Source organism: Aulonocara stuartgranti, assembly GCF_965226115.1.
Source record: "Aulonocara stuartgranti genome assembly, chromosome: 6".
Taxonomy (NCBI): domain Eukaryota; kingdom Metazoa; phylum Chordata; class Actinopteri; order Cichliformes; family Cichlidae; genus Aulonocara; species Aulonocara stuartgranti.
Window position 1 is genome coordinate 32,437,543 of NC_138944.1, and position 14,641 is coordinate 32,452,183.

General features: G+C 41.5%; 1 protein-coding gene across 2 annotated transcripts in view; it reads left to right on the forward strand.

Annotated features, from left to right (window-relative positions):
- The window catches only part of vasna (vasorin a), a 37,564-nt gene extending 23,242 nt beyond the window's left edge, over positions 1–14,322 (forward strand). For both annotated transcript variants that reach the window (XM_082536027.1, XM_082536026.1), the window contains one exon: positions 9,732–14,322. In XM_082536027.1, coding sequence (XP_082392153.1) covers positions 9,753–11,843 — 2,091 coding nt within the window. In that variant the 5' untranslated portion in view covers positions 9,732–9,752 and the 3' untranslated portion in view covers positions 11,844–14,322. The remainder of the gene's footprint in view (positions 1–9,731) is intronic.
- The last annotated feature ends 319 nt before the right edge of the window (positions 14,323–14,641 follow it).

A 14,641-nucleotide genomic window follows, 5' to 3' on the forward strand; every position in this document is an offset into this window, starting at 1 on the left:
TTACACCAACTGATATTGATAATGGATTGGATTTATATAGCGCTTTTCAAGGCACCCAAAGCGCTTTACAATGCCACTATTCATTCACTCTCACATTCACACACTGGTGGAGGCAAGCTACGGTTGTAGCCACAGCTGCCCTGGGGCAGACTGACAGAAGCGAGGGTGCCATATCGCGCCATCGGCCTCTCTGGCCAACACTAGTAGGCGGTAGGTGAAGTGTCTTGCCCAAGGACACAAAGACCAGGACAGAGAGCCCAGGGATCGAACCGGCGACCTTCCGGTTACAGATACGCTTCCCAACCTCCTGTGTGTTGATATCAAACACACAGCTACAGTATTGTAGCTACAGCTTGTGACAACATTATTAAAAGATATTTTGAAAGTTATTTAGTAAACAGGGACAAAGAGGCAGTTTATTTTATATTGTACTTTTTCTTTTTGTGAAACATGAAGAATAAAAACAGCTCATGAAATACTTATATGGGCAACTAAAAGTCACATTTAATTATACATGTACGCATGTTACTGTTACTGCTGATAAGTCATGTATGCCTTTGGATTACATGTTGGAATCAGCACATGGACAGTTCTGTGCACCATCTAAGATAAATATCACATGTGACATGGTTCTTTCCATTACTGTTGGGATGTCTGAATAAGGGCGTGAGTAACTTAAAGCAGCTTGTTAGGTTCAGCTCATATATATATATATATATATATATATATATATATATATATATATTTATTAGGGGTGCAACGATACACAAAATTCACGGTTCGGTTCGATACTTTGGTGTCACGGTTCGATATTTTTTCGATACAAAAAAAGATGTTCATGCCTTTTTAATTTGTCATTTATTAAAATTATAAATATATATTTTAACTCAAAAGTACAGTTTTTAAATTTAACCCTAACCCTAACCCTTGTGCGTGTTTTTTATTTTGACAGCGAATGTGCACCTGCGGACCACTTATGTGCAGCCCTGGTTATTTAGCTCATCATATTGCAGCCACGGAAATTCTTTTGTCCATGAAACCATAAAGCTGCACTTTCTTTTTGCCTTATAGTCTGATTTGTCATAACTTTTCCGTTTTGTGGTAAGCTTTTCTTTGGCTGTCACTTCTTCACCCTGACCTGTCTTATTTGGCTCAGCAGAACTGAAATGCTTTTACACACGCACTCACATAAGCTCAGCGATTCTCTGCGTGATCAACCTCTCACATGTTTAAGCTTGCTGCGGGAGATTTCACTTGTCATGTTTGCATAGTAAGCTAACGATTAATAAGACGATGTCAGAGGAATTGGTGCACAAATTATCATCACTCACAGATCAGTGCTGTCGCTCTCTATACACAGTTCGCACGATTGCAAAGTGAAAGCAAAAAACAAGCGCAAATTCAAACGCGACTTCAATATGTCACATATTGACAGTGGCTCACCGATGCCAATGACATAATTACCCAGCTACATTTCCGAAAGAATGCAAAAGCATTGACATATATTTTTCCTACAATAGCCCGACGGGCAGGGAAGAGATAGATTTTGGTAGCCCGACTGAAAAAATCGCTAGCTCCGGGACGTCGGGCTAGCGATATTGCAAGCCCTGTATCTGATTGAGGAATCACTCATCTTTGGAAAAGAGAGTTTATTACAGAGAAATGGCTCTTTCCAAAATAAAAGCTATACTATAAGATAAGATAAGATAAGATAACCTTTATTAGTCCCACACGTGGGAAATTTGTTTTGTCACAGCAGGAAGTGGACAGTGCAAAAGTTATGAGGCAAAAATTAGAATACAACAAGAATAAATACAGTACACAACTGTACAGAATAGAATAAAATAAAATACTATATACAGTAGAATAAAATAAAATAAATATACAATAAGATAAAAATAGAATACAAATACAAATACTATATACAACTGAGTAAAAATACAACGATGACAGAAAGGATTATTGCACTTAGTATTATTGCATATGTATGGATGTGTGTGTTTTATCAGTTAAAGTCTTTATTATGGAGTCTGACAGCAGTGGGGAGGAAAGACCTGCGAAATCTCTCCGTCCCACACCGTGGGTGCCGCAGTCTCCCACTGAAGGAGCTGCTCAGTGCTGTCACAGTCTGCTGCATGGGGTGGGAGATGTTGTCCATCAGGGATGACAGCTTAGCCGCCGTTCTCCTGTCACTCACCACCTCCACTGGGTCCAGAGGGCATCCTAGAACAGAGCTGGCCCTTCGGATCACCCTGTTCAGTCTCTTCCTGTCCCCAGCAGAGATGCTGCCGCCCCAGCAGACCACGCCATAAAAGATAGCAGAAGCCACAACAGAGTCATAGAATTTCTTCAGGAGTGGGCCCTCCACTCCAAACGACCTGAGTCTCCGCAGCAGGTACAGCCTGCTCTGCCCTATCCTGTAGAGGGCGTCTGAGTTATGAGTCCAGTCCAGTCTATTGTTCAGATGAACACCAAGGTACCTGTAGCTGTCCACAGCCTCAATGTCCATACCTTGGATGTTCAGTGGTTACAGTGGAGAATGCTTGTGCCTGCGGAAGTCTACCACCAGTTCCTTGGTTTTACTGGCGTTGATCTGGAGGTAGTTCAGCTGGCACCAGTCCACAAAGTCTTGGGTCAGACCTCTGTACTCCTTGTCGTCCCCATCAGTGATGAGGCCGACTATTGCAGAGTCATCAGAGAACTTCTGCAGGAAGCACTGGGTGGAATTGTGGGAGAAGTCTGCAGTGTAGATGGTGAAGAGGAACGGAGCCAGAACCGTTCCCTGTGGGGCCCCCGTACTGCAGACGACCCTGTCCGACACACAGCCCTGAGTCCTCACATACTGTGGTCGGTCGGTGAGGTAGTCCAGGATCCAGGTAGTGAGGTGATGGTCCACTCCAGAGTTCACCAGCTTGTCCTTTAGAACCGAGGGAAGAATGGTGTTGAAGGCACTGGAGAAATCAAAGAACATGATTCTCACAGTGCTTCCAGCGGTCTCCAGGTGAGCGAGGGAACGATGTAGGAGGTGAATGACGGCATCATCCGCTCCAATACGCTTCTTCTGAGCTATATTCTCAGCAGCATAAGGAGAATCATGTGCTAACAGCTGTCTAAATGACTCGGCTAAAGTTAGTAGCATGCTTGCTTTTTTTTGTCTGCTTCCACTTGTCTTTGCACTAGGATGATGTCGGCATAAATGTGCAGTCATATTCGTTGTGTTACCACTAGTGCTTTCAGGTTAATCTCGTTGAAATGACCTTAACGCCACAACACGGCAAATCTCCGTTAACGAGCTACCGCGGATCGCTCCGTGCATGGGGCTAGACGGCCAACACGTTAATGAGCTAACTGCGCTAACACACTAGTTCACACCAATGTAATTGAGCATTGCATGGCACATCCAACATACTGTTTTACTTTAGTCCATGACTCGCTTACCTTCAGGGTCATACGTCACATGAAAACCAAAATAATTCCAAACGCCAGATCTGAATGAGGTTCAATTTGCTTGTTGCAAGGAGAGCTTAACTTCTGTCTCGCTAGCTTGCCCTGTGCTCTTCCTTCTGACTATGCTGTCTGTGTTGAGCGCTCAGTGGATCTGCGCTCGACAGTGCAGCCTAGGCGGAGTAGTCGAACACAGATTCACTGAGCGCTCCACACAGAAAGCATCGTCAGAAGGAAAATTGATAAAATTACAAATGTTGTATTGTTCGATACATATGCGTACCGAACCGAAAGTACTGTATCGAATGGTTCAATATCGATACGAATATCGTTGCACCCCTAATATATATATATATATATATATATATATATATATATATATATATATATATATATATATATATATATATATATATATATATATATATATCCCCACTGCTGTTCTGCATAGGCCTGAACCCCCTCAGTGAGATCATTAACAAGACTGGCTACGGATACCGACTACGGAACGGAGCAGTTGTCAGCCACCTCCTGTACATGGATGACATCAAGCTGTATGCCAAGAGTGAACGAGACATCGATTCACTGATCCACACTACCAGGCTATACAGCAATGACATTGGAATGTCGTTCGGACTGGAGAAGTGTAGTCGGATGGTAACAAAGAGAGGGAAGGTAGTCAGAACTGAGGGGATTGAACTACCAGAAGGCAACATTGCAGACATAGAGGACAGTTACAAGTACCTGGGGATCCCGCAGGCGAATGGGAACCATGAAGAGGCCGCTAGAAAAGCTGCAACCACCAAGTACCTGCAGAGGGTCAGGCAAGTCCTGAGGAGTCAGCTGAATGGTAAGAACAAGATCCGGGCCATCAACACGTACGCCCTGCCCGTGATCAGGTACCCTGCTGGGGTAATAGGCTGGCCAAAGGAGGAGATAGAAGCCACTGACATAAAGACAAGAAAGCTCCTTACCATGCATGGAGGGTTTCACCCCAAGTCCAGCACCCTGAGGCTATACGCTAAGCGGAAGGAAGGGGGCCGGGGACTGGTGAGTGTCAGCACCACAGTCCAGGATGAGACAACGAACATCCAAGAATACATTGGGAAGATGGCCCCAACTGACCGAGTGCTCAGTGAATACCTCAGGCAGCAGAAACCCAAGAAAGAGGAGGTAGACGAGGAACCATCATGGAAGGACAGGGCCCTGCACGGTATGTACCACCGGCAGATAGAGGAGGTGGCTGATATCCAGAAATCCTACCAGTGGCTGGACAAAGCTGGACTGAGAGACAGCACAGAGGCACTAATCATGGCAGCACAAGAACAAGCTCTGAGTACAAGATCCATATAGGCTGGGGTCTATCACACCAGGCAAGACCCCAGGTGCAGGCTGTGTAAAGATGCCCCAGAGACAATCCAGCACATAACAGCAGGGTGCAAGATGCTAGCAGGCAAGGCATACATGGAACGCCATAACCAAGTGGCCGGCATAGTGTACAGGAACATCTGTGCCGAGTATAACCTGGAAGTCCCGAGGTCAAAATGGGAGATGCCCCCAAGGGTGGTGGAGAATGACCGAGCTAAGATCCTGTGGGACTTCCAGATACAGACGGACAAAATGGTGGTGGCTAACCAACCGGACATAGTGGTGGTAGACAAAGAGAAGAAGACGGCCGTAGTGATCGATGTAGCAGTTCCGAATGACAGCAATATCAGGAAGAAGGAACACGAGAAGCTGGAGAAATACCAAGGGCTCAGAGAAGAGCTCGAGAGGATGTGGAGGGTGAAGGTAACGGTGGTCCCCGTGGTAATCGGAGCACTAGGTGCGGTGACTCCCAAGCTAGGCGAGTGGCTCCAGCAGATCCCGGGAATAACATCGGAGATCTCTGTCCAGAAGAGCACAGTCCTGGGAACAGCTAAGATACTGCGCAGGACCCTCAAGCTCCCAGGCCTCTGGTAGAGGACCCGAGCTTGAAGGATAAACCGCCCGCAGGGGCGTGCTGGGTGTTTTTATATATATATATATGTGTATATCGTGTATATATATATATGTGTATATCGTGTATATATATATGTGTATATCGTGTGTATATATATATATGTGTATATCTGTATGTATGCAGGTGTATGAATAAGTTGTACATATCTGTCTTTATGGGTGTATCTGTATGTATGCAGGTGTAAGAATAAGTTGTACATATCTGTCTTGTGTAAATGTAAATCTGTCTGTGTTATTATGTAAATACTTGCTTACGCTATTGTGTATTTCACACGGAGAGATACCAAACTGCCTTTCATTGTTCTTGTAACAGTCACAATCCGGTTGTTCAGTGATGACGCGATGAATCCTACTTCCGGGCCTAAAGTAGTCTGCGTTTAATATGGCTTTTGTGTTGTTAACATGTTTAATGTTTTGTATTTTCTTCTATTTGATCTCAAAAAGCTCCTAAAACAGTCAGTGATCACTGTTGACCTCCCTCGGCTTTTATTACCGCTAATCATTTATTTAAGCTCAGTTTTTAAAACCTTAGGATGTAGCTACAGCCCAGCCCATGCAGCAGTATATGAATGACTAACCTCGTATTGTGGATGGATTATCTCAGTTGTTCTCCTGGCTGAAGTTTGGTCCTTTTACAGCATCCTGCCATGCGATTACATTTGTTCCTGACCACCGAGAACACTCACGTTAACGTTTATCGAGTGGGAAAAAAAAGTTAGCTTGTTTATATTATGCTAACATAGCTGTGTCGCTAGTGGTCACGTAGCACATCATTATATACCAGCTAGCCAAACTTCAGTAACCCTACAAACATCACTGCTGTTTAGTTTTCTGTCTTCATTTATGTTGGAAGTGATAACAGAGCTGTACGTTTTAATTTGTTTCCAAAACCCCGCAGTCAGGACATGCTATATTGTATTTAGATAGAAGCTAGCGAGCTAACTCCCTGCTAACTTCTAACTCCGTTAAATGTCCTAAATTCCGTTTTCATGGATGCCTGGATGTTAAACTCAATTGTTACACCTAGTAGAGCAGAACGCTGATCATTTTATTAAAGATGAAAGACTTTAGACAGTTTTTCAACTCTCAGTAATGGCATAGTGATCATTTGATATATGGACCTGCAGCGGAGTTTAGGTCCAGACACGGCTAGTGACGTCAGACTGAACAATCGGATAAAGAGCTATTCTATTCTATTCTAGAACATTCACAGAGGCTGTAAACGTGCATGTCCTGACAGTGGTTAGTTGGCAAGCGCAAGGCCTCAAGATTACCTACACACTTGGATTTGCAAACATATTCTATAAAAGCCTATAAAGGCTAGCTTTAAGAGTGTAATACTCCAACCATTCATATTCCAGTCGTTCCTCTCCTTTCATCACACTATTCACTTAGCAAGTGTGTCAGAGGTAGCACCCTAAAGAACTGAAAGGCAGCTATAATGTTCTGTAAACAACAACTGACTTCACACGAAGAAAGCTCCAGACTCTGGAGTGCAGTGGCTTTAAATAAAGACATTCTCCTGAACAAAAGCCCGTCATAGCAGGAATAGTTCAGTGGAGCACGCTGTCATCTTAGATCTTTTAATTGTATGCATTAGGGTGTGCATTGTAGTTTGTGTCTGTAGCTTTTGTTTGTTTTGTTTGTTTTTTCCCCACTAGTACTGGTTTGGTGACTAAAGCAAAGTAATGCCAGGCAAAGTTAGCCCTGCAGCAGACTGGTGACCTTTCTGGACAAGCAGAAAAAAACTGAATGATGGATGGATATATTGCTTTGATAAATGGCCACAAAATGTTACTCACACCAGTAACTTTGGGTCTGAAAACATGTCTTTGCATTGCTGTTTTGTTTTTTTACCTAAAAGTTCAAACACCAGTTAAAATTACTAGTATATGCAGACTTGCAGGTTTGTAAAGCTGTTCAATTTAGTGTCCGTGTTTATTTCTTATTGGACATGAAGTGTAACAGTGTTGTTCTCTTTGGCAAAAACTAGCAAAGTGACCAGTTTCCCACATAGATACAGTATGGCATCAAGAGACAAAAATCAGAGATAAGATTCTAATTCCCAGACAGTGTGCTGTGATCTGTATAAAACAGCATTAGAAACATTCTAACTGGTCCTGGAAGATCAGTTAAATAAAAGTGTGTCTTTAGGTTAACAGAGAATCAAGAGAGCAGCAGGTCAGAGCACCGTCCATATTAATTCATCTAAAAAAAATCTTGTGTTGTGTTCAAAACACTTGTCAGCACCACTTTTTTCCATTCCTGTCACTACATAAAGAATTTCCCAGAATATTGCAAATTCCTACTTTCATGTTATGAGGTGAAGGGAATGAATGGCGGAGAAATAGGGCAGGGAGGGAATAGAGGTATGGCCCTATGTGTGCACGCCTGACTTTAATAAAACATCTTAGGTTTCTCCTTGACTTCCGCCTCAGGAGTCCTGGAAAGGGCAATAGTGTGAGAGTTTAACAAATAGAAACCAGGCCAAGGGAGTGGAGGGGAGAGAGAGGAAGATGAAAGACAAAGAGCTGATGTAATGTTAAGGATGGTGACTGAAATGCACATTGATAAATGGTGTACCATAATAGGAACATTTAAACATGTGATTATAAAAAAACAGCAACATATTTGTAAGTTAATTGTTTTTTACATTTTTCATTATTCCACAGCAGAACAGTTTGTTACTGTTTTTATGCTCAATCCAGACACATTATTAAAACTTCTTTACTCACTACACAGCAGTTATACATTTAAGTGCATTTTTTGTGTTTTTTCTTTCTTTTTGGGTGAGCTGCATACATGGGGCTTATTTTTATTCTTCCTATAAGACATGTGACTATAAACAATAAAAGTGGGCAAAGTAAAGACGCTTGATGACACAATTATCTCTTTGTAGAGCACTGTTTGTACACTACCTTGTAAAATCTTGTGCTGATTAAGAGGGAAGCGGGATGAGATTTAAAAAACATTCACACATCCACTGGAAAATTAGTTGGAAATTTTCAATGCAATGCTTGAATTTTCCACAGTTTTCTACTGTCCTGTGTTTTTTGGCACTATAAAACAATAGTGTAATGTGTCTGTCAGCAAACCATATTCGCCTCAGATATGTTTGTATATGGGAGACTTGCGGCTGTGCATGTCATGCTTCACTGCAGCAGACTGGGTTTCACGGGCTAAAAACGATGCCATAAACACAAAGAAGTGGCTGAACTGACTTCTTATCTACTCAGAAATAGTCACCCTGGGTGGCCTGTGCTAACCTCTCACTTAACCTATGGGCCTTTATCCCTGGGGAGGATGATCATTACAGACATGAAAAGCAAAGGCACTATAATGAGGCTCTAGGCATTATATTTTGCATACATATTTGTGTTTATGGAAATAAAGTTTTGTTTTTTTTAGCATAAGTTAGGGCTGTTCAATTATGGCAAAAATGATAATCACGATTATTTTCACTGAAATTGAGATCTTGATTATTTGACGATATTTATTTAACAATAACAATGTATTGAATAATGACTTTAAAAAGATTGTCAAAAAATAATATAAAATAGTGTGCAAATACTGATAACAGTGCGAATGTTTGCAATATAAAAAAAAAAAAATGTAAACATCTATGTTTAATGATCTTTGCAGTGTTGCTCTGTGGTGCAGCTACGACACCGTAGCAAAGTTTACACACTATGTCTACTTGATCCACGTCTGACTCCGCGAACCCATAATGTTTCTGCACCACTGAAGTTTTTTACCTCTCTTTTCAACCAACAGCAGTCACTCTCCTCTCCAAATAACTTCTGCTTAGCTTTCCGAGCTTCCCTCGGGTCCTCTTAATTGTTGTGACGCGTGTTCGAAATGCAGAGAGGTGCGCTCGATTTGCCACACAGCGCGGCTCAGTCATTTTTACTAATCCTTGAAAGCCCAGATCGTAATTTAGATTTAAATTCGATTAATTGAGCAGCCCTAGCATAAGTATGTGTGTATCCACCTCATTGTACTTTTCTATATTTCTGTGTTCTTTGATACTTGAATTTCTTCCTTTGGACATGTTTTATGGAACTGTTGCATTTGTTATTAGACAAAACGAATCTAAGTTTGAGTACGAGGCTGACAAAATTCTTAAATAATATTCATTTATTTCATAGAGTAGTTAATTATATTACCTGTAGAGCTATTTATAAATTACCAGGGTTTATGTTTCAATTTGTCTTGTAAATATGGGCACCTTAGCAAGCAACTAATGATTGACACTAACCATTTTCTATTCCACTTATGTCTTTCAGATTTGCAAGCCTTTCATCGCCATGATACAATACTTCCTGCTCTTTGTCCTGTCTTCTGGGCTGGTGTTATCATCTGACTGCCCAGCAAGCTGTGACTGCCCAATGCAGGGGTCTATATTCTGCATTAATCTTCCTGCCCCCATTGTGCCTCGTCTCCCAACAACGACACAAAATCTCTACATCTTCCAAAATGCCATCATTACTTTGGCTCAAGAAGACTTCAAAGGTCTAATGGAGTTGGAGCTTTTAGATCTGAGCCAGAATGAGCTTACAGAGATTCCAGATGGTGTATTTGAGATGTTGTCAAAACTGAAGAACTTAGACTTGTCCACTAACCAGATTACCCATATATCCAAAGGCAGTTTTTCTGGCTTGGTACAACTGGAGAGGCTGTATCTTCATTCAAATCGCATACAGAGCATTCATTTGGAAGCTTTTGAAGGTTTAGAAAAGTTGCTAGAACTAAAACTGCAAGGGAATCAGCTAACCTCGCTCCCATCACTTCAGTTCCCCAGTCTTCTCCTTTTAGACCTCAGCAACAACAATATTCCAACTTTGAGTCCCTCAGACCTACAGACTCCCCACCTGGAGACACTTAAGGTGGCCTCTCTAAAGCTTACTACTTTACATGAGGATCTCGTAGCCTCCCTGAAGAATCTTCATGAGCTAGACATTTCATCAAACCAGTTAGCTGAGGTGCCCAGGGCCCTAAAACATGATTTCCTAAAAGGGCTGACCAAGCTGAGCTTGGCTGGCAACCCATTGGGGGATCTGAGGGTGGAGGACTTTGATAAATTATCTGGGCTTCAAGAACTGGATCTCAGTAGTCTAAATCTCCAGGGATTCCCACCACATTTTTTTCACACTTTCCCCAAGTTGAGAACCCTGACAGCAGCTAAGAATCCATTTGACTGTTTGTGCCCATTAGCCTGGTTCCCTGTCTGGCTAAAAGAGAAGAAAGTGATTCTTGAGAGACATGAAGAGACCAGATGCCACTTTCCTCTAGTTAATGCTGGGAAGATGCTTTCAGAACTGGATCACAAAGATTTTGGATGTCCATCAACCACAACATTGCAAATGGGCTCTCCCATTGGAAGTACTTCTGTTCCACAGTTGCCATACACATCTCCAAGAACAACCCATACCAATGCTATTCCTCCTCCTCCACCACCTAGTGAAGAAACTATTTCTCCAAAAACAGAACCTCCAGTCTTCCCAAGCTCCACCAGTGGGCAATATGAGCACTTTTGTCCACCAAACATCTGCCTTAATGGTGGCACTTGTTATTTTGACCCAGTGGGAGAACTCGGCTGTTTGTGTCTGTCAGGGACATTTGGCCTCTACTGTGAAAATATGGATGATGTTCCTCAACCACCAGCAACTGAAGATTCTATAGTTACCACCGAGATGCCTGATAAACTTGATGCCATCAGTTCACGTCAGGTGACCTCCACATCAATCCTTCTTGACTTGCATCGGTTTATCAAGTCACAGCCGCATATTCGTGGCATCAAGTTGACCTACCGTAACCTCTCAGGGCCTGATCGCCGATCCATTACACTGAATGTTCCACCCAACTATCCTGAATACACTTTACGTGGTCTGAGACCAAACTGTACCTATTCAGTCTGTGCTAGTCCTTTGGGAGAGAAAATCAGCTCTCGGGCCAACAACTCTGCTGAAATGGGGTCATGTACAGAGGCTCGTACCGAAGGGATTCCAGTGACATCCTCAGAGCCCTGGGTGGAGACACAGCCATCTATGACATATACTCTCATACCTGCTTTAGCTGCTCTTGCACTGGTGCTGGGATTTGCTGTGGTGGCTGGGACAATCATCTGTCTAAGGAAAAGGAAGCAGGCCAATTCTGGATTGGAGCCTGAACTGGGCCCCACTGATCCTGATCCCATGGAACTGGAGGGGAAACCTTGTCTGGAGAATGGAGGAAACGGTACAACACCCCTCAAACAGCCGGAGATCGATCATTGTTTTACTCCTCAGCCACTTCCATACATGCAACAAAACGGGGGGTTGGACTATGTAGCACTCTTAGTGCAAGGCCACTGCCCTTCAAATAACAATGTTACGTCACTAAAACCATCTTATTTCTAACTGTTGGGAAGATTTTGTAAAGACTCCCCTTCCATAGTTTCTGATCCTGATATCGCTCACTTAGTGATTGAAATCGAATTTTCAGTCCAAACATCCAAAATTCAAAAAGTGGCACTTACTATCCTTTCAAGGTCAAAAGGTGGCACAACAAAGTGGATGATTTATTTCAGAGTCAGTGAATGGTAAAATTACGATGACATCATATTGGAAATTTGCAAAATGAATGGTAAGTGGTTTAAAAGTCATCAAGCAGGATTAGATGGTGGTGAAACCTAACTGAGTGCAATTTACTAGAAAGGTCTTAGCGAACTGAAAACGGAAGTGCCTTTTGCATTGACGCAGCTGTAACTGACAGTTCTTTTTTAAAATGTTTTTGTTTATAAAACAGAAACAATGTGACTGAGTTGTAATCCTGTTGCTGGATTTAGTAGATATGGTATGGGGAAAGTGCCTGAGTGTTTGAGCTACAGAACTGGATCACGTCACTGGTGTATATGAAAACATCTGGACCACACGTCCCAATACAAACTGGAGTTTCAACCAACTCTGACCGCACCATAAGGATTATAAAAAGATCTTGCACTGAAAAAAACATTTGGATTTTCCTTTCAAATGTTCCACTTATAGACTGTCACAAGGTTAATGCTCAAAAGGAAGTGGAATTAATAAAAATATTTTGAAAATCAGCATTAAGCTGAAGACCATATGAGCTGTGTGAACTCTATATTATGTTGTGGACAGTATCTGAAACAAAAACATGCAAGTGTCTTGTGCAGATTTGGATTCTTCTGACCCATCAACCATAATTCTGCCACATCATTTGTTTTTTGTGGGAAATATATTTGCTGTGAAAGGTAAATGGGAACGGACTTTGCCTGCATTGTTCTGTGCCATCAGAGGCAGATTATTAGTGTTTAGTTGATATTATGGTATTCCATTTTTGTCATGTATTTTTGTATTTTTAGCATGTCTTTTGTTTTTTTTGTTTTTTTTTGCAGTATTGCTAACATGAGTTTAAACAGTAATTGTCCCTGCCTATAAACCCATGCATAAATGGTGGATTTTTGACTGTCCTGAGTGGAGAAGTAAATGGAGAAGTAAATCAAAGCTAAAGTTCTCCAAAGATGAGATCCAAAAGCAGCGAGGAGTAATTAAATATCTACTAAAAGCTGATTCATAAAACTACTTTAATTAAAACTCAGCCATTCTTACATAAAATACAGACTGCTTTTTGTTTTTTCCAAAATTTAAACTGAATGTAAAAGTTCAGTGTCAGATACTTTAGTCTCTCTGCCAGGTCTGCCTCCACTCCACAAAGACATAGTTAAACAAGGCTCAGACTGTTTTTGAACAGTAAAGATCCCTAAACTGTTCAAAGGCCTTCAGCCTCAGAGCTCACTCCTATAAAGCAGCACACACGTGCCAAGAAAGGAAGTTCAAAGATTTAGAGTTTTAGGCACTAGTTTTCTCCTGGGGCTGCTGACTGTATCGTTCCAGTGATATCGTCTAGACAGTGGCCCCTTTAGCTTTTTGTTTGCTATTACCCTCTTACTTGTCTGCCACTTGACTTTAATCATCATCATTGTGTGTTTTTGGTCAGTGACTATTATTGGTTTGTGTAGTTTTGCTTGTTTACTGCCAACCAGACTGTGAAATGTAAATGCTAAAAGCAATGAAATGTATCTGTTTTATTTTTTTTTCTCCTGTCTGGGGTAGAGATTAAATAATTTTTTGCAGTTTTTTATATCTTCTTCCTTAAAAAAAAGGATTCATACTCTATCACTGAGTATAATAGGTTTACAGAGAAATGCCTAAGCAACATTGCTCCCGAGCCTTACCGACATCTTTTAGTGTCATATTACATGCTGATGTGGATTTCGAGAACAATAGAGCCTTTATTTTGTCTCACAACATATGGCATTGCATCAAATTACAAACTAAAAATGAAGCACCATGCAATCAATTTTTGTGAGGATTTTGACAAAAAAAAGGCCTTATTTGATTCATAGTTATCTAACAGCAGTAACTTACATGAGTTTGATTGTTCAGATGTGTATATGTGTGTGTTTTCACGGCTGTTTTTGTGTCCCCTTTTTTATGCTTCCAACCCCATATTGTCCTTATATAATACTCCCAAAGTGTCCAAAATCAAGCACCCATTTTCAGTTTTCACTGTTTTATTTTGTCAATTCTCCAGTCCAAACAAAGCCACAGATGTTCATGTTTTCCCCTTATCCCAACATATCAGCTGAAACACTCGCTGTGTTGCTTTGGACAGTCGTAGGAGAAGGAAATGTTTGAAATATTTTCAACATGCTTGTTACACTACTTTCCCTGTTTATTTAGGGAAACTTGTATTTTTGTCATTGTTGTATGTTTTTCTTCTGTCTGTCAATAGCATTTCTGTGTACATTTTTTTTTGCCATGAAAGCAATGCTGAGAAAACGAACAGTATTAAAATGCTCTGATGATAACACGACTGTGGTTTTGTGTTTGATCAAGAGGTGTTGGCTGAGGCCTGAAGATACTTTTATATGATCTTTCACTGCAGTGTATCCTGCCAGTGTGGTTTAGAAGAATTCGAGCTCATTTTGAGGCTTTATGTTAGTTTTAAATGAACGCGAGTGTCGTCATAGAAATATGGTAAACAACTGGGAAAAGGGTTTCCATTAACAACAGGAGCTGATTACACGCAGCCTGTAACTCCTTATTACCTCATTACACACATGCACACGCTTAAGCTAACCTAAACCACAACATGATTACTTTGTGACGTTGTGTTGGTTTGTGGATGGAAG